General features: G+C 39.6%; 2 protein-coding genes across 2 annotated transcripts; both read left to right on the top strand.

Moving 5' to 3' along the window:
* Positions 1–494: 494 nt before the first annotated feature.
* Positions 495–21,827, top strand: smtnl (smoothelin, like). Its single transcript, XM_026312825.2, has 10 exons — positions 495–683; positions 1,033–1,935; positions 16,104–16,185; positions 16,834–17,091; positions 17,201–17,263; positions 17,361–17,427; positions 17,530–17,676; positions 17,784–17,907; positions 19,648–19,799; positions 21,120–21,827. Exons 2-10 carry the CDS (start codon positions 1,261–1,263, stop codon positions 21,244–21,246), a joined length of 1,695 nt encoding a protein of 564 aa, XP_026168610.1. The 5' UTR covers positions 495–683; positions 1,033–1,260; the 3' UTR covers positions 21,247–21,827.
* Positions 21,828–24,848: 3,021 nt separating this feature from the next.
* Positions 24,849–26,699, top strand: sebox (SEBOX homeobox). The gene is made up of 3 exons (XM_026298838.1): positions 24,849–24,948; positions 25,432–25,637; positions 26,013–26,699. Exons 1-3 carry the CDS (start codon positions 24,849–24,851, stop codon positions 26,697–26,699), a joined length of 993 nt encoding a protein of 330 aa, XP_026154623.1.
* The last annotated feature ends 661 nt before the right edge of the window (positions 26,700–27,360 follow it).

Raw genomic sequence — 27,360 nt, 5'->3', positions numbered from 1 at the left:
TCTATGTTTTACAACACTCACATATGACAAAGCTGCTTAACCTGTTAACAAATGCAGCTTTAAAAATGGGCAGAAGTCTTTTTTATTTTGATTTTTGTATCTTTCTGTTAGCATGATAGCCACTCAGATAATAGACTTTAACAGACAAGAATCCACTCAGCAGGCCTTCTTTACCTTTGCTCCATCCATTGTCTTCTTATCTCAGGATATTTGCGTTGTGGAGTGTTGGAAAAACAAGTCACTGTGTTTGTAAGGATATTTTTGATTTATGTGAGTTAAAATGATGATGACAAGCACTGAGGAAAATACTGAACAGGGAAAGACATATCAGTGACACAAGGAGGAAGCGGTGCATTAAGAGTTATAGAGTAAGAGCAGAGATGAAGAAGGGAGGGGACTTCCAATAGATTACACTGTGCAATGATATAAAAGCTGCCTGCTCCGCCTTCATCCCTCCCCTCCTCTCATATGTACTACTCTTTCCATGTTGTTTCTTCACTCCACCACCACCCTCCTACTTTATCCCTCCCTTTCCCCTCCCTCCTCCAGGCCAGAATAGAGGAGTGATCAACCTGAGAGCTTAAACAAACCAGAGAACTGCTAGTGAAGAGAAGAGCTCACACACACATTCATACAGCTGTTCAATGCTGAGGGAACTCCAGTGACCGGAGCATGAAGCTGAGGTAGGTTTGCAGCTGTGAGTGGAGATTACCTCACTGCTGTGTTTTATGCTGCTTATGAAACACAGCTCGCTCGAAGAGATGCATGATTTCTTTCTGTCCTTCTGACTCTAAAAAACTAATCTCTTCAATTTGGTGCCATTAAGGTAGTCAGAGCAATTGTGTTTGATTCAGTTTTTGAAGATTGTGAATGGAATCTTTTAGTCTTAATTTTATTGTTACTATGTTTTTTCTAATGTCGCTTCAGTTTTGTGCAGGATAACACCTACGACTTGGACTTTGTTGGTTCTTTCAAGAGTTTCCCAGCTGCTCTGAAAATAAAGGTCAAATCTTGTCCTTTTTGTGCTTTCAGAGAGAAGACAGAGTGAGGGATCTACATTAGTAAAGCTGAGATTAATGTAAGAGAAGCAACCTGGGACACCCCAGGACAGAGCCCCCTCCCCCTGCAAATTTTCACCACCCTCAGCACACTGACCAAAGCTACATATTCTCCAGTGGCCAGTGGATCTCACTTACAGACTAACAGAGAGAGGCTATCTGGCCCACTCCCAGAGCGTCACCAGTAATAACAGCTGTCCTGATGGAAGCCCCAACCCTGGCTGAGATGGGAGATTTGTATCATCCCAGGTCTTCCTCTCCAGAGGGGGAGACAGTCTGTGCAGCTCTAGCTCGTTATGAGAACACTCTTCAGGATGCCATCAGGGAGATCCGTGTGGATGTCAGCGCTTTTAAGCTGAGTATGGAGCATCGTCTGGAGGAGACAGCCAACTTGAGTGGACCTCTTGGACGAGCAGTGGCTCAACTCCAGCAGGAAAACCAGCAACTTAGGAGTCAGCTGGAAACCCTTACCCGACAGGTGGAGCTCCTGAGTGGGATGACAAGTGACAGGACCCCTTTGCTGAATAACAACCACAATCACAGTCAAAATTACAAGAATCACCTTAATGACATTGAGGAGAACCATCAGGAGACAAAAGAGGTTGTCTATGGCAGGGGTCAGGCTTACACTCAGAGCCAGGCTCACCTCCACATCTATCCCTGCACCCTGGGGAATCAAGCCCAGACCTACAGCACCCTCAGCAATCAGTCAAGTCCTGGATCTCCCCCTTCCACCTTCTCACCATCCCCCAGCTCCGGTAGTCCTCCTGCTGACTCTAGAGTTTCCTCCATGGTGACAGGCCCAGTGTCCAGCAGCAGCCCCTCCACTGCCCGCTTCTCCAGCCGTGCCACATTCGCTGTGTCCAGCAAGACTAACGTGAGTACTGATAGTGCCACTGTTTGTATAGAAGAGATGGTGGTTCCTCTACAGCAGTACTTGTTTCACATGTGTTGCTTTGGTTTGATTTTAAACGTGATGTTATTTAATACTGTTACAATACAATGATACAACAGTATTTTCCATTAGTTAAATGTTAGTGATGGTTTGGCCAAGTGTATTTTTGTATTACTCTCACTTAGAGAGGCAGACCTGGCTGTTCTAACCCTTTACCTTTTATCTACTATAGCTTTTCAGCTGTCTTATCTTTGTCTATAGCGCTGTGAGGAAGTTTTAGGCATTTTAGAAGTTTTACATTTTTATCACACAACACCATGAGGTGTTTGATTCATTGTGCAGGACAACTAGCCCATAAAGCAGATGGTCTGACCCCAACAGAGCCCTGATCTCAGCAGTGTGGAATCAGTCTGGGATCACATGAAGAGTTTTCAGTTATTTATCCAAACTTAGACTCTTGCTCCTGCTTGGTAACTAGTTTTCATCACAACCCATAGTGTAATTTAAGAAAAATTTCTATTTTTAAAATTTGTTCAGCTGCAGTCTTTGCATATTTGCACACTCGGCAACTGCAAATGGCCTTAGGGTACAAAAATATATTTTATGAAGAACTGCCTTTTAATTTTTTTACATAATGTTACTGACCAACCATTTCAGATTCCTTGTGCCAGATATCTGGATATAAATTGAGTACACATTTGAAGAAGAGGTAATCTAGTAATTGAAGTGTAATTTTCTAGGTTGGGAACAGACCACTGGTAAAGGCAGAATGTGAGTCTGACTGAAGTCACGTTGTGTTGTGGCTGTTTATGTGTCATACGAAGCTCCGGCTGTGTCACTACAGTTGCACAATAGCCCTTGACCAGGATGCTTAAGGATTTATGAAGTGCAGTAACATGAGTCAAGCAGCCTCCTGGGAGGTGAGGTTAGTGTGGTCGTGTGGTTTTCAGACCTGAGTCAAATATGTGAAATCTGCACTGTGTAACATAAGTTGTGGTTAGTAATTTTTGTTGTCTCCAGTGCAAACATTGTGGGTCCAGTTTTGGGGATTTCTATTACTCCACAGTATCTTCACCTGAATGAGTATGTGTGTCTTATTTGAGGACATTCCAGCTTGTAAAAGTCTTTTTAAAGCTGACATTCGTATTAATACTTAGGGTGTATCAAAATCAGTTTTATGTTGTGTCTGTGTCTGGGTTGCATAATAGTTCATTGCTGCCTGAATGATGACCAGTGCTCTGTGGTTTCAGAGTTATTAGAAATAAATTTTACATGTTCTGCTCTTGGATTTTCTCTGGAGCAAGATTTATGTTGGCGTTCCTTACAGTAATTGTCCCTGTTCAGATTTTTGCGTAGCTGAATTTGTTTCCTCCCTTGGCTTTTCTTGCTTCTGATGAAACCAAAAAGAGAATCTCTTGGCTTACATCCATCCTGTGGTTTCTGCAAAACTCAGCCAGCTGATGATGAAGGTGCAGTTTTCCTGGCCTTTTGCTGATCATAAATACATGTGTTTGCAGAGCAGAAAAAAATCTTCCCTATGTCAAAATGACCGTTGTCTAAATATTTGGAAAAATGGGAAAGCCTTCTGTTTTGTTTTCCCATTCTTCTGTGATTTAGTATACACTAGATGTGCTTCAGCATGTTACTGTCTTCAAACCTCAGGAGTTTGTGTACTTGCAATGTCAAAACTGATATCAAATTCGGCAGCACCTGCATTATATGTAAGCACTTGTTGGGAATACTTGTACTGTTTTCAACAAAATTCTCAAAAGCTTCTTGCAATCCACAATCCAAATTTCAGCTGTCCAGTAATAACAAATACTCAAAATAGTTTGTATGAAATCACAGGTGTTTATATCTGTTTTGAATGAACACGCAAGTGAAAAGGCAGCCGTTGTGATATTGGTTAATCATGAGCATGATAGTGCACATGTTTTGACAGTCTCTCCTGAAAGGCTTATAGTTTTAAACTCACATGAGTTCACATGAAAAGTGATGTGGTTAAGGATGAAAAAAGATCTTCTCCATTGCCCACCAGCCTTTGAGCTATGTATTTGTAGTCTGTTTGACTATTTACTTAAATTACACTTCTTCCTGATGGAAAGACATTTAAGGAGTCAGTATAGAGATACTTGTTTTTATTCTGAGCAGAGCTGTCTCTTGGCAGTGGTGGAAGAAGTACTGTAATACTTTACTTAAGTGAAAGTATAAATATCGCAGTGTAATAATTTTACTTAAGTAAAGATACAGAAGTATTAGCAGCTAAATATACTTAAAGTACCAAAAGTAAAACTACTCAACAGCACATCTCACATTAATGTGTTTTAAATTATTGGATTATATTTATTGATACATTTTGTTATAATTTTATGTTGCAGCTGGTAAGGTAACATATATGACATACTAAGTTCCTACTGAGGATTAATGCAGTTTTATGACTATACTGTATTTTGTAGATATCTGGTACCAAAAAGTAACTAGCAACTAAAGTAACCAGATACATCTAGTGGAATAAAAGTATGATATTTTCTTCTGTTGTGAAGGCAAAAGTATGAAGTAGCAGATAATGGAAGTAAAGTACAGATACCTCAAACTTGTTCTTAAGTTTAGTACTTGAGCAAATGTACTTAGCCATTGTTACTTGGTCAAGCTCTGCAGACACAAAGCTCAGACATGACCTTACTTCATTGCACAAAGAGTGAGTGTGGACCTCACAGGCTTCTACTCCCCAGTGTTGTCATGTTTTCAAGTTAATTAAGAATAAGGACACATATAGATATCTGAAATGAAGACCAGACTCACAAAAAGCATAAAAATACATGCACATGCATGCACACATTATGCAAATAGCTGTTCCTCCTATATCTGTAATTACCAAACTATGTGGTGGATACAACAGAGGAATGTTATCTTATGTGAAATCATGTGGTCAAAACTAAACAACACAAGGGTACCTTTGTTTCTGTGTGTCTGCTATGGGAGATCCCCTGCTGTTAGCCAAACATACACAACTACAGAATCACACAGATCAGATCAAACATTATGTGTGTTGATGGCTCTTTGCTCACATTGTGTTAATTTGCTTTATGGGATTTTTGTCCACGTTGTCAGATCTCAGGCAATCATAATTACAGCTCACTCTTGCTGCCACATCCTCACCTACGTATGTGTCAGAGAAAGAATTTAGGGAGATACAGTACATAAAGTTCAGCTGGCTCTTCAAGCAGATCTGATTGATATGATACAAGGATAAACACACACTCATACACACACACACTGCAGGCATTCTTAATGGCTCGAATCTAGGCTGAAACTATCTGTGCCAAAGAGATGTGTAGATACCTGCCTGTCTCCAGTTGTTACTGTGCACCTTCCCTGTGACCTGCCAAGACATCACAAGAGGACACACACACACACACACACCTCTAAAACACACCTGCAGGATGTCAGCATGACCTTATTTGTATTGAAAACACACCTGCACATGTATCGGCATAAATTAAGTGGACTGTCTGTTTCACTAGATTAGTTTTTTATGCTCATTTGTAGTTTGTGCTTGAGAAACCTGAGTGGAATACCCACTTTGGATGGCCATTATCAGTTTGTCATCTGGAACATGGGTCAGTTAAGAGATCAGAGTTTTTTTATGAATTTTAATATTGTATAGATAATGAATGATAATGTATAATGTAACAAAATGCACTGGAAACAAATTATGTGACTTAAATATCCACTGAAGAGGTGAAAACAGATCTGTGTGGAGTGGTGAGGAAAACCCACTTTTGGAAACCCAGCTGTGTTTCCATCTGGAAAGTTTTGGAGGCTTGTAAATAGGCAGCTGTGTGGCTCTTTTCTATCCCCTAATGGTTCTGGTCAATAGGAATTAGCCAAGATTAGGATTAGGATAAAGGTCTAAACCTCCTAAATATCTCCTCTTCCTCCTTAGTTTCTGCTCTTCACCCTACTCTGCAGCTTCCTATCTCAAACACATCAACATATGCATGCACAAACATCTGCAGACAGCACTGCTGTTGCCAATTACAGCACCAAAGCAGCCGTCTCAATGGGCTATTGTGTGAGTTCATGTGCTTCATTGGGAGTACATTGAATGTGGAAGGATCACAGAACTGACCCTACTCTAGGCCTCCTCATTCTTTGACTTCTCTTATCTGTGTCAAACCAGCCATCTACCTCAACAAAAATTTCACTCATGACTTTTTCTAAAAACATATGACACTTTTTGATATAACAGGACAAACCTTTTGACTTGGTGTATATTTTAGATGTGAGTACGTAAGTTTCTTCTTGTCACTGACCACTAAAGTTTTCCCAAGCTCTCACTCATATCTCCACTACGTTCACCAGAATTTGAATAGTTTTTATGGAGATGGCTGATTGAATCAAAATAAATATTTAATAAGAGGATAACAAGTAATGCATTTTAGAAATAGATAAATAATATATTATATTATGTTATTTCATTTCATTCTCATTCCGTTATTGTTTCTGGCTGTGTTTTCTCTCACCCACACACTTTCATTTTCCTTCTTGCCCACAATTACTTTTCCAAATCACACCCACACCACTAAAGTCTCCAGGGCATTAGACACACTCAAATAATGTGTGTGCTCACTAGCAGACAGACAGATAGATTAGCACAGTCAGGTCATAGGGTTAACTACTGTGCTCTATGAACACACAGAGTGCACACAACCAACTTGATTTATGCCCCACAACATGTTACATAAGAGCTGATTTCTTCAAGATGAGTTTTGATGTGTTTTGATGGTGGTGACATGCAGTGATAGGAAATGTCACTTCCAATAGATTTTTGAAGGAAGCAATTGGATTTATGTAAAATGTGGTTTTAATTTTGAGGAACATCTGCACTTGCAATACTGCTGTTGTGAAATATAAGCTATCCATTGTCTCCACCCATGTCTCACTTTTGCAACAATTATAGCAAGCTATTAAAGTTTATTTGAGTAATGAGGTATATACATTTAAAATTGGAGTGCACAAGAATTTGTCTGAGAACTGTGTATTTAAGCTGCTATTTTATGGTCTAATCTTTAGATTTGTGGTGGTGCAGATACCATCAGGTTACACTCCCCCTGATAATTGGTTTCTCTCCATCTCTCCTTCTGCACCTATTAGCTCCATCTCCTCTAACATTACACAGCTCAGCCTGGTTCTTATCTGCACACACACTTAAGGATCAGAATACTGCCGTATTTAGCCTGCTGGTTTTAGTTTACCAACAGTCTGAGAATAGGCTGATGGATAGATTGTATGTTTAGGGCACGTAGCTGATCCTAGTCCAAAGTGAATTATGCTGCTAGTGCGCAAGTTCACACATCTACTCTAGCATGACGTGATGTGAAGGGTAAAAACATTAGTGTGTGCTTGTTGTATTGCTGGTCTTTTCTCTGACACCTGCAAGAGTATGACTGATAGCCATGCATCTGGGCAGTCATTACTGAATGTGAAAGATAAAAAGGATTTTTATTTTGCTGATGCTTTGTGCTGAGTGTCAGATAATTAGTGACATTTGTGCATGTTTGTTTTAATGCTTGTTTGACACTTGATCCAGCCAGTCCCATTCACATTTGCCAAAAAAATAAATGAGTAAAAATATTTTTGAGTCTGTTTGGAGGCTCAGCTGAACAGAGGTTGACACTGCAGAGTAAAGAGTTGTCTTCCCATGACATCTGACATTTATACATTATCTGTGGAGACTCTCCAAACTCTGCAAGCTCTGACTCTTTCTGATAACTGTGACATACAACTGCTGATCTCTGTTTGTACTCAGTTTTTACCAGAACCCTTCCATCTATCAGTCCATCCATGTACTCTGGCTCTGTGGCCCCGTCCTCACCCTTCCACCCCTCCCCCAATCTCCCCTAAGAGCTCGTCTACATTTTAAGACTGAATTCCTGGCACTAACCCAGCCTTTGTGGTTAATAATGCAGCCACAAGCAAGACAGAAAATAAAGAGAGAAAAGTCTTTGCGTGCAACCTCACATTCACACATTTAGAAAAAAATATCAAACATATGATGGGAGCCATAAGTCTACTTGGCTTTGATTCATTAATCAATTTGCCACACATCATAACAAGCTCATGCCTATACCACTGTGTCCATGTGTTTGTCTAACATGCATGAAGTAGTTATTGAGACTTTTTTGAATGCTGGCTTGTCGTACTTGTTCTGATAAGGAGTTGGTATTAGTAAAACACTCAAATAGACTTGGACTAATATAGAAAAGAATAAAACATAAAATGGGAGCACAGCTGAGGAGAGAACAAGTGTGTGTTTATGTGTACACGCATGCTGGGGGTTTAACAGAGGTATGCGACCACTCCCTGGCTACCCCCAGTTCTTTTAATGACTTTCAGACAATAGGCCATGTTCTTGTCATGATCTCTGTGGAAACAGGTTAATAACTGACTGGGACAGCTCACCCTCCCTCACACTTGCTGTGCTCTGGAACCAGTAAGCCTTATTGGAAGAAAACTTCAAGAGCTGATTGTAAGGTCACCCCTCTGACTGCGTCAACCAAATCCACCCTGGGAATACTTCACAAAATTAATTTAGCTGTACTCAGTTGCAGTGCTTTGGAATAATGCCTCGAAGGCACTTTGTGGAAATTGGTTTTAGAGGATGGGTGACATGGGGTCATGGGTGAGGGCAGTGGTGCCTCTCTGTTTTTTTTTTTCTGGTTTTTAGGTTTTGTCAGACATTAACTCTCCCACCAACAGGCAGCTGACCAGCCTACGATCGCTACTTTGGGCATAATGGGGGGTTAGGAGCAGTAAGAACATGACCTAGAGTTAATATAACTGCCCTATCAATCACTGTGAGGGCAAACATTCAAAAGCCCTAAGTCTGTTGACTATTCAGCATAACATGTTTTCACACAAGAACCATACATCAGGAGCCATGGAGGTAAATAAAGCCATCGCAATATCTACAGTAAAGTGAAAAATTTATAGCAAATGCTTAATACAGTATTCAGGTAAAACAGATGAAAATTTTAACAATAATTTCATACATTTTCAGAAGAAAATAAGTAGAAACTTATAATATTAAAACCGGTATACAAACAAAATCTAATCTAAACTAAAGCTAATGTTGGAATCTGTGAGAATGTGAATCCAGGCTTTCTAGTTTCTGTTTATGTGTGTTTGTGTGTTTTGTTGCAGGCCAGGCTGGTCTCAGCACCAAGTATAGGCTAAACAGGATACAAGCATGACGTGGGCCTGTCATATATGGATTAACAGGTTAGCTAGAAAATGTTGTTGACAGTGTCACATGATGCCAGATCCGTTGTGTCTATGAAAGTGAGACTTGTTCTCATGGCAACATGTCTGTAATCTCAACCCTTCTCAGGCTTGTTTTCAGGCTTATTCAATGTAAACAAGATAACCTCTCAGAATTAAACAGGGTCAGAACAGGAAATCCATTCAATTATAGATGTCCAGTTTTTAGGTGAGCAACTTTTTTGACAGTGAGAATTAGATGTGCACAATGTACAAAAAGTGGATGGCTGTAAATACTTTCTGAAGTGACTCTATGCATGTGAATTCATTACTCTTGAGGATCTGACGTATTTTGACAACTGCATGAACTAATGTGTATGTGATGAAGTGAAATCATTCTTAAACATTTCGCAACATAAGACTGTTCGAAGAAAGAAAGAAAACTAATCTATTTTGAGGAAAACTCATATATGTTGATAATTGTTCAAATTGTAGACAACTGTACAGTCATTTGCTAAAGAATAAAAGAACAAATGAGTTACAAATAATACCAAAGGAGACCAGAGAAGAATGGAAGAAGGGTGAGGACAGGGCACTCTCTATTGTTACCATATGTTTTTCAGAGAGATGTTACAGAAGAGGGAGTACACAAGTAAAACATTGTTTTCTTCATGACTGGCATCACTTATTTCCTGTTGAAACTTGACCTGAAAGAAACTGAGGCCATATTTATGCTCCATTCTTCTTCTTCTTCTTTGGCATCTTTGACAGATGCAGAAGACTGTGACTTAAACAACAACAGACAAGCAAAGGCAGATGAACAGTATTTTCTGAATGGCGCTTTTGTAAATGCTTAAGAAAAATATTAGGCATATATGTGCTAACACATGTTAAATACAATTTATAGGAGGACGTTAGGGTTACATATATTCACAGCAAAACCTGCAATTTTTACCTGATGGCAGAGAAAAGCTCATGAAGCAGGAGTAGAAGTGCCAGACTTATTTCACCTCCATTATCTATAGAAGCTCTGTCATGAGGCAGAAGTACCTGCCTCCCCCAGTTCCCTTTGTTTCTCTTTCTCCCTCTCCTGGGCTGTGTGTCTGTCTCTCACCTGCAGGTGCGCTGTCGTGAATCACAAAGCTGACAAGCAACACCAGCTTCCAATTAAGCACTGCCACAATACGCTTTCCTCCGCGGGTAGTGGCCACAGTGATCCCGCACTGCCTGTTTCACCTCCTCATTGGATATCTCTCTTAACGAGATGCTTTAAGTTAATAAAGACTATTGTTCATTTCCTGGATCTGTGTGTGGGTTCTCCTCTTTCCCCAATTCATAACAAAGTCTGTATCTCCAGATAGTTAAATGCTGTTTTAAGTGAACTGTTTCAGACTTCTGAAGCAACACAAAGCATAAATTAACTCATGATTTTAAGATGCAGTTTGCAAAGAAGCACATGTGAAATTTTGTCTTATCACTGGCCAAGACTGTAACTTACATTCAGACATACTGTGTTTGTAAAGAAAACATTTCCCTGTACAGTGGCTTGCACCTACAATTACGTTTTTATATCTTCTCTGTTCAAAGGCTGAACATGTTTTCCACTCTCAACCCAAAGTGGCATTACCTACGATTTTTCTAGCAGAGAAATTGCAGGCTGCTGTACATAAATGTATTTGAAGAACAGGTGGCTTGAGTGTCTTTCTTCCTCCGAGAAGATTCCTCAATAGACACCTGCAGGAGGAGATTACAGAGCAGGAGTCCTCTGTCACTGTTTCTTCTGTACACAAGAGCACGATTCTTCCTTCCTACCATATGTTAAATTTGCATTTACTGTGGGCACTTTGTGTTCTCTGCTTTTTATTATTGATGTCGTAGTAAAATGAAGGGTAATTCATTGTAGCTGACAGTGACATGTAGTAATTTCGAAGCTTGCAATACTTGTATCATGTTGTGTATTGTAAGCCTTTCCAGTTTCCTCATATGTTCAGCCACATAGTTGCAATCAGTACAAAGGCTTCACTGTAAATGTGGGTGTGTCTTGATGGTGGTCTCTGTATTATTGCGTTTGTTTTAAGATTAGGTACCTTTGTATAACACTGGTACTTATTGGATGGATGCCATCCTGGCTCCATTCTAGGGTTCCAGTCCTTCACCACCTAAAGGCCCTGGAAAGTTCAAAAGTCACCCTAAGAGAAAGAGACAGATGTTAACTGAGGGGCTAAAGGTAGCTTAAGACATGGAAGGTCAAAGATAAACAGAAGTAATATTTGGTTTCCCAATGCCACGTAACACCAGTTGTATTAATATTCCAGCATAAAGGGAACAGTCCATTAGCTTAACATATATAGTTTCTATAGTTTTTACTAAGTTGCTTTGGCTTCTAGGTCACAGACATGACATTGGTAACATTATCAAGCTTTGTTTCTGGCTCTCGGCAAGAAATTAAATAGTGTATTTCCAAAAATGTCAAACTATTCTTTTAACTTACTGTATCTGGTTAGTTTGTCTCTCCTAAATTAGGTAACTGTGTATAAAAAGGATGTAATTTCCAAACTCTTAATTTGATGTGGGTGTAAACTCCCTCAATTTAAAACTGAGCCTTGGTATTTTATTTTCACAGCCATTGTTGAAAATATGCTAGAGTCAAGGGCAAACAAAACAAAGCATTGCTGCTTGGAAACTTTCTGAGTGCACTCTATCTTTTCCAGCAGACTACAGTGTGTCCTCATCAAATATTCACCCTCTAGCAGCAAGCTCATCCCATCCACACCTCACCCCTACAAAGTCTTTATTAAAGTGTCAGTGATGAAGGTGCCTCTGACAGCTAAACAATGTCTTCTAACTAAACACAGGATGTGGCGCTCACCCAGCACCCTCATACCTCCTCTTGTTTAAACGAACAGGTTTCCAAGGGCACGTTAATCCATTGTGAGAGACAATAATTTCCTATTTGTAAATATTCTGGTATATGTTTCATTAGCATGTCTAAACTTCCACTGAGTTAACAATGGAAAAGGACCAGTAATTGTCTCTATTACCAATGTGAAAATATAAGCCTTGATAACGCATCAGGGACACTTTTTGAAAGCAGCCAGAATTTTATTTGATCAATTAAACAGTATCCACTGGGACATGGATGAGACATTTGTGTCCAATGATGCCCAGAAAAACACCTTTTTCTTATTTTACGTCTTTCTCCTCCTCCTCTGTCTCTGCACTGCACTGTGCAAGACTGAAGCCCTTTCATTGTTTTCTGCTTAGTTTCTCTAATTTCATCCCAACATTTTGGAGTTCCCTACACATGATACAATTACAGTAGTGATTTGTTGTTCCTGAAGAAAGAAAGGGTGCTTTTGTCTGCTTACACTCCTGTCACTCCATTATGAGACTGTTATTAGAGAGAGACTTTGTGTGTGTGTTGTGTTGTGTTGTGTTCATACATTTGCTCCTTTGTGGCTTCTCTATGGGCCACAGTAACAGGCTAAAAGCTACTAACAGACCAAGCTAAAAAATGATTCAACTCTGAGCCTTCAACATTGTCTGATTTTTAGAAATCAGGGAGAATTTAGGGTGATGCAAAATGTAACCATCCAGGGTTGCTTACTGCTCATCTTGGTCTATTTTAACATCATCTTGAAATGATCATTCCTACTTTTAGCCATATCTCAGTAGGGAGTAAACACTCTAATTCACACTCTAATTTTGCCAGTAAAGCAGAACCTGACTTGGAGTGTAGTACAGAGTTTTTGAAAGTGCCACCAGATGATAGGTTGTGTAGCTTTTGGGACTATCATTGAACAAAAAAGCATTTACGGTAGCTCAGAGCTCCAAGAACACAATATGTTCTCAGCAATGCTAATGCTGCCCAGACGCTGGAAGATCCCACATTTTTTTGAGCTGCCAACAACTTAAAGATCATTTCCATTTGTATAAGAAGCTTTTCTTTACTTTTTTAGTTTTTTTAACTGCAATCATGAAAACATTTAGAGCTAGCCCTCCCAGACTGAAGAAGATAAGAGTTACTATGAGCTCTGAGTCATGGTGTGCAGTTGTATATTTACACAGGTTTTCATTGCTGGTGCAGGTTTACAGTATATATCCACACCTACTCAAAGTACACAATGAATATCTGCTGTATGCCTGCTAGAAGCAATATTGACTGCAGGTAGGATATTGCATTTGATACTTTACTGGCTATGATATAATAGCAGATTTTTCTGATAGTCTTTATCTGTGGGCCTGTGCACCTTAAGAAACAAAAGGGGAAACTCTCCATTTTTCTCTCCATTTATGTTCATGATTAAATGTTCTCAAAATCACGTACTTGGAAAATACACAGAAAAAAAGCTGATAAATTGATAAAGCATAAATTAAGAAAAATTATATCTGATCTACAGTCAAGGTTTTAAGTGAAGTATAGTTCAATGCAGCACAGGTTCCAAAAGATTGAAATTCTTCTTCTGACGTCCAGATTTTTATAAAAGCTCGTAACTCTGGAGACAGTGCCGGAAAATCAGTGCATCAAGTACAAACCAACTCTAACAGATACCAGTTTATATTTATGTGCATACTCCTGTGGAAGTTTGTTCTCATGCATTCCTACTTCTGTGAAAGTGTACGCAAATGTGATGGATCCATCATCTTCTAAGGTTCCTTGTCAGTGCTGTGCCTGGTTAAATGTTGAGCACTAGTGTGTTCTGCCAGCAAATAGCCTACTGTAAGACTCCCCTCTGACCCACAGTGGACGTGTGATAATCGGAGTGATTAAACCAGGGAAGCTCCCTTCCCCAAGGCCAGACATTCTGTAATTTGTCCCTTTCCTCCTGCTGGATTTCCAGCTGTTTCCAGCTACAAAGCCTGTTCCTCTGTGCCATTTCCCATCATGTAGTATACAGCTGCTCCCCTCTGTCTGCCTTAAACTTGATATTTTCTCCAGAGGCCCTCGCTATTCCCTCGTTCTCTTCCATTTGTGACACTGCCCCTTTATTAAAAGACAACCCCCTTCTCTAATAAATGCACCATCCACTTGCTTTGCTTTAGCACACACACACCCCAGTAGCATTCCTATATGGTGAACTCAGACAAAAACACACATTTACACGTTCTCAGCCATTTCACTCATGTGAGTGCAGCATGCGATCTAACAGCAAGAACAATGTAAGTTTCTTTATGTGTGTGAGAAGAAAAAGATGGACAGGAGGAGGACACAGTCATAGGTTTCTGTCATTTTAGATACCTGCAGTGAAGAAACACAAGGTCTTAAAATAGTTAGTTTTAGTTTCATTTGTCCAGGTTTTAAAATATGTGTAACTCCAAAACAATAGGAATGATATGATGTATTGTGGTACTTACAGCATTTAAATATTAAATTAATTAGATGGAATAAAAGACAGCAACATCTCCTTTCTGTCAACAGGTTTCACAGAATTTTTCTTCAGTAAATGACTGTTCACAATGGGTTCTATCCATGACATTGTTAAATTAGTACTTTGTCTGAATTACTGTTCCTTTGAAATGATTGTGAATGGTTCATGTTATTTTTCTCTATAGTCACATTCTCTATCTGTTCATTTTGTGGTTTTTGTCCAGATGCTGGAATTCTGCTTCCAAATATACTGATGATATCCAAACAGAGAATTGATGCATCAGATGCATTGGTGATGAAATAATGTTCCTGGTCAAACACGACACAGAAATCAGCCTTGTCTATTTAATTCCACTGTGACAGCCAAGTTTGAAACACAACCAGCTGTTCATGTGTTATTTATTGCCAGAGAGCCGAGGATCCCCTCCATGGCTGCCTGGACATTCACTATGTTTTCTGAAAGCCTGTTGTAGGGTTCTGTTAGACTAACACAGACACAATGTGACAGACAGTTTGATGCTGACCTTGAAAAAACATACACTATCAGCACTGCACTGTTGACCCGAGTAGTGTTGTTCTGTACCAAAGGTGTTGACTATCAACACACTAAGCTCCATTTATTTGTTTGATGGAAAGTGATCGTGTGACCCAGAACCTGTGTGGGTCAGCAGCACCATGTGGTCAAGAGTTTGAGATATAAGGATCTGGATGGTGATTCGCTGTTGCTGTCTGTGTTTGGAGAGGAAGAGAAGTCTCTGCTGCCGGTCTGCACTGATCCAGAGACAGGAAGTAATGCTGGTCATATGCAAACAGAGACACAATTTCAGACGCTAATAATGTTTGACATTAAAATTTGATTTCAGTTATTCTACCAGTCATGCTGCAAGATCACTGGACAGATCATGGTAGACTTTTGATCACTGAGCGTTTCAGTTACAAGACTTTCCAAGGTCTTGTCACATGACAGACAGACACACTAGCGTGCATCTCATCTACGGACTTCTCCAAAGTCTGTGCCGTCAAATGTCTGCCTTTGAAGTGCAATGAGTCCTGACATGCTGATTTGTTGGTCTGTTTTGTCTGAGGTTGCGTCAAAAAAGTCTGCATATTGGAGTGAAACGGTCCAACAATGACTCAAAAGCAACAGACATCTGGATTTCTTTTTTTGTTTAAACCAAAGGAACATGATGCCCTGAGTTATCCAAGCTCAACATGTTAGCCTTTGAACAGCTCAACACAACACTGAAACGAGATTAATAAGGACAACAAGAACAAATTTTACTCTCTGTGGCAATCAATCAATCAACACAACTTAATACCACAGTGATTCATTAACTATGTGATCATGGTACAGGCATTTTAAACCAGTGTTCCAGCTTGTGTTCTCTGTTGTGGAGGGAAAAACTTCACAACCCTCTTACTGGTCTCCAGTGAAGGTCAAATATGACTTCATGCTCCTTTAACAGCAATGAAGGCTGCTAGTGTGTTGTTGTTAACTATGACTCTATGTCTGTTTCAGAGTATTGAGCGAGAAGAGCCAATAGAAGTGGACCCCACCCCAACACATGCAGGGCTGGAGAACGGATTTGCTTCTACAACAGGTAAGCACATTGCAAGTGTGTCACATCATATACAGACTTTTCTAGAGCTTTTATACAAACAAAATGATTTCAACTAAGCTGTTTTTAGGTTGTTTTCTCTCATGGAAGCCTCAAAAGACACTTCAAAACAAGCTTATTTATGAAGAGTAGTATTCTGCATTTGAAACCAGTTATATCATGACTTCTGTGGCTCTGGAGATTTGTCAAGTGTGCAAATATTCTGGTTTGGTTAACCTGAGCTTATAGTCTATAAATCTTTAAGAGAAAGCCTGTGCTACAAGCTGTACTGTACCAGGCGGGGAGGAGCTATCAAAAAGATGCTATTGAGTTGCATTACTGACAATATTAGGGTCTAAATGTAAGGATTTCCCAGCCTTAGATGCTCCACAGTCTAGTTAGTGGCCAACTCATATTTGGGTGTTGCTGGACGGAAAATTAACATTATTGAAAGCAAAACAGTGAGTATAAAAATGCAGAAATTATCCACAGAGCACAGGTGAACTAGAGATTCAGATAATAATTTGATAATTTTTCATTATTACAAGCATCATTTTATAGTAATTTGTTTCATTATTAATATAGCAACATTGATTTTTGCAGCTTTAGTTTCCAATAATGTGATCATTCTACATCTTTAAATCCAACTAGAACACTCAGTGTTGGTGCATAGAAAAATCTCTCCACCTAATGACTTCCCACACGAGCACACAGCACCTGTCGCCATGCGGATGCCCCACCTCCCCATTACTGCTACAACTAAGACAGCAGAAGTCAAGGGCTCTCCTGACTCACCCAGTGGCTCTCTTGGTTCTCGGTCCTCTCCTGTCCCTGAGGCTTCATCATCGGCTCAAACAACCACTAGTACCAACCAGCCCAAATCACCAGAGGAGTCTTCACTTCACCCAGGTAGCTGATTACCTCAGTTTGTGCAGTCTGTTTTCCTATTGAACACAGTGTAATTAGGTTGTTTTGGAAAATCTTATTCTCCTACAATTTATTAATTTGTTGCTGTTAGTATCTTCTCTGAAGACATGGACCCCTACACCTGTCAGAGCCCTGGGATCCCCCCGCCTTCAGGGTGAGACACGCATATCATATAAGACTCACATCTTGATATCCTGTTTGCATCTACGATATTGTGGATATGGTTTATTCTGAATGTTTGTCTTTTGCAGAGAAGGTAAATTCAGTCCCCACTAGGTCTGTGACTTACTCAGGGCTGCAGCAACAGCACCACGACCGGTAAGAGTGAAGTGATATTATATATAATATTTTAGAACAAATCAGATATTTTTTGTTATGTTTTATGTTTTTATATTTTACTTCTGTGCTCCTGTCTTGCAGAGATGCTGATGTTAACACTGACAGGTCCTTTGGGCCGACAGGAGAGAAGAGGAGGGAACTGCACAGGTCACAGACGCTGCCTCGAAACATTGGTGCTCAGGCTCGCCGACATATGTTTGAAAAACTGGACTCTGAAACAAATAACAGGTAAACTCAATTTAATGCCAGATTTGGGTCACAAGCACACAATAGTTGATACAGCTGTCTCGTTCATCTTTGTTATCTCACTTCCAAGCCCTTCTCTTTCTGTACAGCTGTCCCAAACCAGTGGACCCGAAGCCCAAACTGAAGCGGTCTCAGAGTTTTGGAGTGTCCAGCGCCAGCAGTATTAAGCAGATCCTTCTGGAGTGGTGCCGTTCTAAGACCATAGGCTACCAGGTAAAATACACAGAATTCTAAACAGAGCCATCCATATTTTCCAGCATTTGGTGCATATATTATGCTGCTACAAGGCTCCACATTAGTTTAAAGCACATAAGTTCTGTGCCTGTTTAGTCCATTTCTGAACTGGCAGAGACTTCCAAAGTCATCTTAACCTTGCACGGTAATGTAGTGAAAAACTGACCATGTGTTCATGTCCTGTATGGATGTCTGAAGCTAGGCTTCCAAGTCAGAACCACAACAGTGGCAGCTGTGAATGCAATAAGCTCAATAAGCTCATATTTCTCATTAATCCTTTTCAGGATATTCTCCACCTTTGCATCTTTTTTTTTTTTAATTTTATTTTATTTTATCATGTGAATCTATAACTGTTCTTCAACCTTAAGTCTGTTCACATTTTACGCAAAAATATTAAGTATTTTTTGTAGGTGTTTTTGAGAAATACACTTACTAGTTTTCTTTTAAAGAGTTGAAAGAAAAGATACCAATCTCTCATCTGTTCATTAAGGAGGTGAAGCTGTTTCTAGCCCTGATTAGCATACTCAAAGCAGATGGAAATCATTAGCTTGGCTTTTATAAGTGTTTTTTTTTTTAAACGTGCCCATCAGCAACTTTAAAGCTCATTATTACATTGCATGTTATTTGTTATAATTATATGCAAACATTAATGTAAAAATGCACTGGAAACTATCATTATACTGCCTAGTTGTTTTTGGGCAAACAACATTTACACCACATAATATAACATCCCATAAAACCACAAAGCATAGCATGTTTCTTTCTGTAAAGGTTAAAGAAAAAAAGTGCTTTAGACTGGCTGGTCTTCTTATATTTGGACAGGACCAGGCCAGCTATTTCCACCTTTATGCTTAGCTAAGCTAACTGTTTCCTGACACCAGATCTGTATTTACTGCACAGACAAGCGATGATATTCTTGTATAAATCTCAGAAAGAAAGCGAATAATAACACAAGGTACATTATTTAACATCATTGCAAATGTGCCAAAGTTAACCAAGGTAGATTTTTCTAATAATGAAAGTATAATAAAATAAATATAATAATGCATTATGTTTTGATGAGTGGTCAGCAGTAAAAATGAATGTTTAATTAGAATATATCTGGGATAAGAAAGTAATCTGTTTTAAATGAGCATAGCTTCTGCTGATCTATTGTTAAGCTTTAACCAAACCACACAGCACCGAGCTAATGTGTTAATTATCTAACAATCGACCATAGATGGGTACGGAAGTGTCCTTGTGACTACAAGTGTGTGGGATTGTATGTGTGCGTTTTGGGGTCAAGCGTGCAGGGTGAGGTAGTTTAGGTCATGGTTGACTGACACATTCCTGCACTTTGGTGCACTTGCTTTGCAGCAGCCTGTATCAGCTGCTCCATGTGCCTCTGGTCATAGTCAAGCCAAGCAAAGAAGAGGGAGAAAGCATTCACACACACAAGAAAGAGAGCTGTTCATCTGATGACATGACATTTCATTGAGACTCCAGACTTATAAAGACCAGCCTTGAAATGAAAAGATTTCAAAAAGATGAAAGAGACCAAAAGCAGAAGAGGAGAGGAAAGTTTGTTTTATCCATCATAATTATGGGGAGATGGTTTTATGAATTTACAACAAGCTGCAAGCCAGTTTAAAAAGTCATGTTCTTTAACCTCCTTCTTTGAGCTCTCTCTGAAACACACATGCATACTTGCCACATCATCAAATCTTTGTTTCTCTGTAGAACATCGACATCCAGAACTTCTCATCCAGTTGGAGCGATGGGATGGCTTTCTGCGCTCTAGTCCACTCTTTCTTCCCCACTGAGTTTGACTACAACTCTCTATCATGCGACAACCGCAAACACAACTTTGAGCTGGCCTTTGGAACTGCAGAGTGAGTGAGAGCAACATCAAAATATCAGAGCAATGCAGTTTAGAGAGCTCAGTGTTTCCCAGTATGATGGATATAATCTGATGCAGTTAAATAATTACACATTTTCATGTTGAGTCACTTTGATCATATCTTGCACACACAGCTGGTTTGAAATGATATTTAAGTCAGGGTATTGTGAGTGCTTCTCCCAAAGCTATAGCTTGAACTTCTTGAAATAGTTCATGGTGGATTTTGAAGTCTGGTTTGAATCATTTTCCTGTGTAGAAGCTGGCCAGGTTCAGTTTCTTAAGTGGTTGGATGACATTTGCATTCAGAATTTGCTTACTGTATATTTGGTGAATCTATTCATCCCTCTTTCTATGAAGTATTTCCTGTGCCACATACTACCACACAATCCCAAAGAAAAATGTTTCCACCACCGTGCGTAATAGTTGTCAAGATAATCTTTTCACAAAATGCAGCTTCTGATTTTCCTCCAGTCAAAATCTCAGATAGAAGCGAATTATAACACAAGGTACATTATTTGACATCACTGCAAATGTGCCAGAGTTAACCAAAATAATTTTTTTTAATATAATAAAAGTAAAATAAAATATTATTTTATTATATTATTATAATAAAAATGCATTATGATTTGAAGATTGGTCAGCAGTAAATATTAATGTTTAATTAGAATATATATGGGATAAGAAACACAAGTAATCTGTTTGCTGCATATGCAGCAACTCCTCATTGTTGTCATTATGCATCAACTCAAATGACCATTTTATAGTTGTGGTTTATGGAAGAGGCTGAATCAGCAGTCTTTACTTTATTGAGGCTGAATTTCTCCTTAATTTATTTTCATTGTTGCTTTTATTTTATAACCCCCTGTGAGGTTACAAGTTTATATGAAAGAACACGTTTTATTTCGGCCTATCCCGTCTATGTCACCATGCTTTTTTCTTTTATGTGTCTGGTGAAAGGTGTGCATTCCTTTAGACTGACTACATGGCTTCACACAGCATAGCTTATTGTTTCCTCAGAGTGCATACTATAGATCTGACATTATACAGGCCTACAGCATGTATGTGTACATTGTATATGTCAGAGCTTAAAGATACCACTTGATTAAAGAATGTGTTATTCTTTGACTGATAAAACAGCAGAAGAATTAAGCTGATTTGGCTGAAAAACAACCTTCAGTTGGTCATGGAGTCAAGTCTTCTGCTCTTTCTTTTCAAAATGTCAAATCCTATTTTGGTTGAGCTCTGTTGAAATATTTGTGCAGCTTAAAGTTTTTTCTTCTGACTTGTGACTTGTGTTCCTGTGTGTCTCCAGAGTAAAAGCAGGATGTGACCGGCTGATTGAGGTGGATGACATGATGATCATGGGTCGTAAACCAGACCCCATGTGTGTTTTTACTTATGTCCAATCTCTCTACAACCACCTGCGCAAGTTTGAGTGAAGCTCACTCATCGAGGATCTAAATTTCTGCACAAACCTTCTTTTAGACCTGAACATTGTCATCTTCTTCACTGAGGCATTCAGCAGCAGAAGAGCCTTCATTCTCTGAACCCAACTCTGAGTTAAGTAAAGACCTAGCGCTCATACAGTATGGAAGCACTTTGAAAAGCCTATGCTGCCCTCTAGTGGTTGTCCACATATTGAAGGAGACGTGCTTGTCGCTCATACATTGACTTTTTAGAGGACACTGTATATGTGCATGCTGTCAACTCTAGTGAAGAACATAGATTTACACACATATGCCAGGACTGGTTTGTTAACAGTAGATATTTTTCTTTGTTTCTGTGAGTGTGTATTTGTAGTTGTAATATTGAGATACTGCACAAAAAGTGCTACTATTACTGTGTTGTATAAATCTTTATATCACTACACATGTTTGAAAATGGGTGTCCACATGAACCTTTAAACCTCATGTACTGTTCAGGATGTTTTCATCCACCAAGCGTAATTTTTCACTCTTAATTTGGCCGTAACTTTCACTGTATTTCAACAAATGCAATGATTTTTGGTGACAAACCTTAATTTGACATAAATTTTGGAAATATGATAGAAATTTATAATAAATGTAATATGATATTTAGAAATAGGTCAATAATACACTGTGGGCAAATTCACTACCCTTTCGTCATGTTCGGGAAGAAAACATCCACTAAAATAAACTGCTGTAAAATATATCAGATAAATATTTTTTCTGAAGGGGTCAGGCTGCATAATTATTTCCAAAGCTTTGGTACGAGTGAAGCTACTACTCATGGTGCTTGCTGCTCCTCTCCCCATGAAATGACCAGCAGGATTGCATGGCAGTGTTTAAATCCACTTACCTTGTTTTTGTTTAGTACTTCTCCCCATCAAAAAGCAGCAGGTGCATAAATAAGGTGTAGACTTTTTGTTCGCTCATACATATTCAGGGTCAACATGCAAAGATCTCTCTCACACACAAACACTATAATATGCTGATATAGTCCATATAAACCTCCATATAAAAGCCAGAAACTAAGCTTTCTATGCACAGGCCTGTGTAAAGGGTTAATGGGGCCACTGGGTTGTCAACAGTAAAAATCACAAATTTTGCCTCTTCCCAACAGGTGAAACCACCAACCATCAAGAATGTATGATTATATAGTGTCATGGCTGCGCAGTCAAAAAATGTCTTTATAATGGCAGTCAATGGGGCAAAAACATCCACATATCCACATCCTGGATATTTTTTTAAACATTTTGTAGTTTTGATCAGAACTGAAGTTGATTAACAGATTTATGCAAAATAAATTTGAAAAAAATATTTATTTCATATATTTTTACAGCAGTTTATTTTAGTGGATGTTTTCATCCCGAACATATTGAAAGGGTAGTGTTTACGAACAGTGTACAAGGGTTAATATTGCACCAGTAGAGAGCAAGTATACTTCACAAATGTTGCTAAACTGTAGGCATCTATTTGTGATGGAGCAGAACACACTGTGGGGGAAAATATCTCACAACAAATATAGGAAATTAAATGATGTGTGTTGTGTAAAATGGAATTGATTTCTGTGTGATATCTGCATCCACATATGCTGTGATACTTGAGATGATTGTATTGTGACTAGGCACTATACAAATAAAATTGAAATTAAAATTGAAATTGAAGTACTGTTACTGAGATGATGTTGACATATGGAAATTAATGGATAAACTATAATGACACATAAGTATGGGCACCATTCCTTACTGATGTCACACAGCTGAACTGTATTAAAGTGAAAGAAAGCTAACAAACATTAACATAATGTTAACCCTCCTGTTGTCTTCAGGTCAACTTCACCCATTTTCAAAAGTTAATATGTGATGAACTTTGGTTTTCTTCCATATAATTATCTAAAAATGTCATGGGTGGTTCCTACTGTAAGTGTAAAATATATGTTGTAAACAAGTTCACTAAAAAGGTGAAACTAAGAATTGGTGATCATTTTATACCTCATGCTTTATAAGAAGTCAAAACAGAATGGGTAAATTTGACCAGGGAGGACAAAAGGTGTGTCGTCTTCAAATTTACGACACACCTTTTGTGTACCCATTCTGAGCATTTAGCTAAGCAAACATGTCTTCTCTAACAAATGGGTGATTGGAGCACACTCCTACGTAATATAACCAAAATGTTAAATGATTCAAAATTATACCAATGTATAATTACTGCAGTATTTTTAAGTAGCACTGAAAGACATTAAATGTTATGTATGATTAAAAGCAGACAGGTTAGATAGACTGCAGTCAACGCAACAACAGTGATCTGTGATCTGTGCAACAAAAGTGACTGCACCTGTGAAGCTAAATGCATCAATGGTTATAAAAGGTTATAAAAGAAGCTTCCTCAGTTTGGGCCTGGTCTCCACATGGTTAGAGCAACTAGAAACCAGCTTATGAAACACCTTAAAAATGTGAGTGTGTAGAGTACTGACAGTGGCAGTGGTGGTCAGGAGCTACAGGATAGACCATACTACCAATAACAGAAGGTCACTGATCATCTTTGGAAATTGACCCCATGCATAATCCCTTTTTCCTTAACCCTGCACTGAAAAAGAGCCAGGTAAGGGCTTTTGACTCGGCACATGGATTATTTGTGACAGCGGGTGTTTCAATGACTGATCAGACTGTGAAGGAAGTGAACTTCTGACCATGTACAATGTGAAAAACATTGCTTATAAAAATGCAACATTGAGCTTTGCCAAAGAACATCAAATGAAGTCTAATCAGGGACGCCCAGACTCTCCCCAGACCCTTCATCCAGCTCTTCCGGGACGATACCATGGCGTTCTCAGGCCAGCCGAGAGACACGTTCGCTCCTGCCCTGGGTCTTCCCCGGGGGGGCTCCTCCCGGTGGGACATGCCCGGAACACCTCCCCAAGGAGGCGTCCAGGAGGCATCTGGTACAGATGCCCGAGCCACCTCAGCTGGCTCCTCTCGATGTGGAGGAGCAGTGGCTCTACTCCGAGCTCCTCACCCTATCTCTAAGGAAGCGCCTGGCCACCATGCGGACAAAGCTAATTTCAGCCGCTTGTATCCGGGATCTTGTCCTTTTGGTCATGAGAGTCATGACCAAATCAAGAACTTTGCCTTTCGGCTCAGCTCCTTCTTCACCACAACGGACCGGTACACCGACCACATTGATGCTGCCGATGCACCGATCCGTCTATCAGTCTCCTGCTCCGTCCTTCCCTCACTCGTGAACAAGATACTTAAACTCCTCCACCTGAGGCAGGATCTCTCCTCCGACCCGCAGAGTGCAAACCATACTGATTATTAGATTAGATGACACTTTACTGTCTGTCACAGCAGCTGACAGTTTCAAAACTCCTTAAATGAAAGCCCTTGAAGCTCACATAATGTAATGCAGCATGAAAACAACTGTGCTCACTCGGTACCTGGGGATTAAAGACAGAGGTGAACAACACCTGGATTTGCTGAGTGATGGGTGTGGGGCTGTCCCAGCTGATCTGGGTATATGAGGCGCTCAGTCCTCCTCAGCTGCAGCAGCACTGGACGTGGGTGTCTGTGCGCGGAGTTATGGCTCTGTTCCTGGACTCGGACTTCTTACTCAAGCAGAACCCGCAGAAAGACATGATGGATTTTAGGGCGATATTTGGAGAACAGGATTACTGTAAAGGTGCGTTAAAATATGATGTAGATCATCTAAACCATTTTTAAAATGTCGTGTTTGTCTGATAAATTCAGCTTTTGTTTCATGTGACCAATTTCATTTGAGAAACCAGCGCAAAACCTTGAATTGATCATGAAGCTGTTTTGCATGAAAATAACACGATAAATCATCAAAAAGAGGCCAGACAGAAATATAAAATTGCAGAAATAAAACACTTGTGTTACAAGTCAATACATAGGCTAAATATCAAAGAAAACCTCGTAAATATTAATCTACTAAGAAAAAAGTATTCTCTGAAAATGTAACATTTTGTTTCACATTGATTCTTTAATGATCAACAATATGTTGATTAAATTTACACAGTTTGCTGCCTAATTTTGACCTTAATTCATTTCCTTCAGCCACTTCCTCCTTCGTGTTATTTTAATGTAGACTATTTGATTTCATTATATTTTAATGGTTTCCCGTCATTAACGATTATATTCAAAGATGGCCGGAGTGGGAGCACCGTGTCCTCTCCGGAGCCGGACAGGTCCGCAGGTTTGATGGAGGGTCAGAGGAAAAGGAAGCGCACCATCTTCAGCCGAGCTCAGCTGTCGGAGCTGGAACAAGCCTTCGCCGTGACCCCCTACCCAGACATCACTCTGAGGGAGAGGCTGGCTGCGCACACACACCTGCCGGAGAGCAAGATACAGGTCGGTCTGCTTTTTAAAAATGTTTTGTCCAAAAACACAGAAAATATTAGGGGACTCGCCAGCAGCTTAATAATATCCAGCTATAACATCAGAAGAAAAATGCCCTAATGTTTTGCGAGATCAAGCACACATAGGCTCATCAATGTTTAATTCTGAACCAGTTTTGTTGGTTGGGTTCAGGTTCACAGGACTCATCTCAGTTATTAGATGTTTTCTATTTCTACAGTCCACAACTGGAATCAGCCTATTGCAGGGTAAATAGAGAGGCCTACATTTTAGTTGTTTTGAGTTATGAAAAACCTGAGTGATTTGACCATGTACTGCAATTAGGACCATATTGACCCGGTTATTAAACTTGATGCTATTTTCCCACAGGTGTGGTTCCAGAACAGAAGAGCCAGAAGTATCAAGGCTGGCAGGCTCCCCAAGTCCACCAAGCCTGTCCTAGGAGGTAGAGGGGCTGCAGAGTCCTCCCCTAGACTCCTGACCTCACCTTTCCCCACCCCAGCCACCCTGGAGGATATGTTCAGACAAGAGCAGAACTACCACTGTGAGGATGCTGCACAAAATTACTCAGACTGGATTCAAATCTACAGCAACTCAGTGTCATCACCACCACCTTCCTCGTCTCTCCACCAGCAACCGACACTGAGCTTCCCAAAAACCTCGGAGTCTCATCTGTGGGAAGAGGAACAACACCGGCAGCAGCACATGGGTCCAGCACTCCCTGGTTTTCTTCCCTATTCATTTGCCCAGCCCATCACCAGGCAGCCTCACCAAACTGTTTCGTCCCACTCATATGAGGCCTTCAGGAACTTCAAGCCCCAGAGCCTGGCTCCATCCAGGGCTCATCAGGTTGTGTACAGAGGCAGCACTGCAAGTGGAGGCCATGCTTCTGTTGACCAGGTAGTCCCTTCCCACCCTCAGCAGGTGTACTGGGAGGTAACTCAAGGCCAAGGACATCACCACCACCACCCACAAATAGGATCACAGACCTCCATGGGATACATTTCAGACCTGATCTACAATGCTGCTATTGTCACCAATTTCCTGGAATTCTGATAACTCTGGACGTGAAGCACTGAAAATCTTAAAAATGGATTTTGATGCAGCTTCTGTTTCACATTTCCTTACAATTCCTATCAAAACACTTTGTACAACATTCCTGTGTGTTACCATTTGATTGTTCAAAAATGTAATGCTGTTGATGTGTCCTTGTTTTATGTTTTCAGTAATGTTACATATTTTAGGGAATAAATTGACCAATTTCACACCAGCCCTGAGTTCTCTTTCACTAATAGACACTACACATCTATATTAAAAAAATCTTCAACTAATAATCATCTGCAATTGTCATTTGATACAAATGGTATTTTGCTAAGAACTAGACAAAAACATGTAGCCATGCAAGTGTATACATAATATGTCTAATTGTAAATGTATTATTCACCTATTTCACCATGAAAAGCAACTGAGAGCAGACAAATGTTTAGAAAATATAACAGAAAAAATAAAAGGACTACTACATCAAGATAATTAACACATTTGTTGAGTGTTTTTTTCTGATGCAGCCCCACAATCCTGTAAGTAAACCATCAACACCACCAGCTGTGTTAATTTGGACTCAGTTTCAGTGAACATTTGACATAAAAGTGAATTAATTTCCTTTATTCAATTGATGAGTCCAAAAATCTCCATCTTTCAACCATTTACTCATTACTTT

Source organism: Mastacembelus armatus, chromosome 13 (assembly GCF_900324485.2).
Source record: "Mastacembelus armatus chromosome 13, fMasArm1.2, whole genome shotgun sequence".
Lineage (NCBI taxonomy): Eukaryota > Metazoa > Chordata > Actinopteri > Synbranchiformes > Mastacembelidae > Mastacembelus > Mastacembelus armatus.
Note: the sequence above shows the minus strand (reverse complement) of the source record. Positions and strands in the feature narration are given on the sequence as shown.

Excerpts from the sequence above, each read along its gene's own strand:
- smtnl (XM_026312825.2), top strand. The coding sequence starts at position 1,261 with ATGGAAGCCCCAACCCTGGCTGAGATGGGAGATTTGTATCATCCCAGG. Across the intron at positions 17,092-17,200 it reads GGAGTCTTCACTTCACCCAG|TATCTTCTCTGAAGACATGG; the intron begins GTAGCTGATTAC and ends TGTTGCTGTTAG. Across the intron at positions 17,677-17,783 it reads GACTCTGAAACAAATAACAG|CTGTCCCAAACCAGTGGACC; the intron begins GTAAACTCAATT and ends CTTTCTGTACAG.
- sebox (XM_026298838.1), top strand. The coding sequence starts at position 24,849 with ATGGCTCTGTTCCTGGACTCGGACTTCTTACTCAAGCAGAACCCGCAG. Across the intron at positions 24,949-25,431 it reads AGAACAGGATTACTGTAAAG|ATGGCCGGAGTGGGAGCACC; the intron begins GTGCGTTAAAAT and ends TTATATTCAAAG. Across the intron at positions 25,638-26,012 it reads TGCCGGAGAGCAAGATACAG|GTGTGGTTCCAGAACAGAAG; the intron begins GTCGGTCTGCTT and ends ATTTTCCCACAG.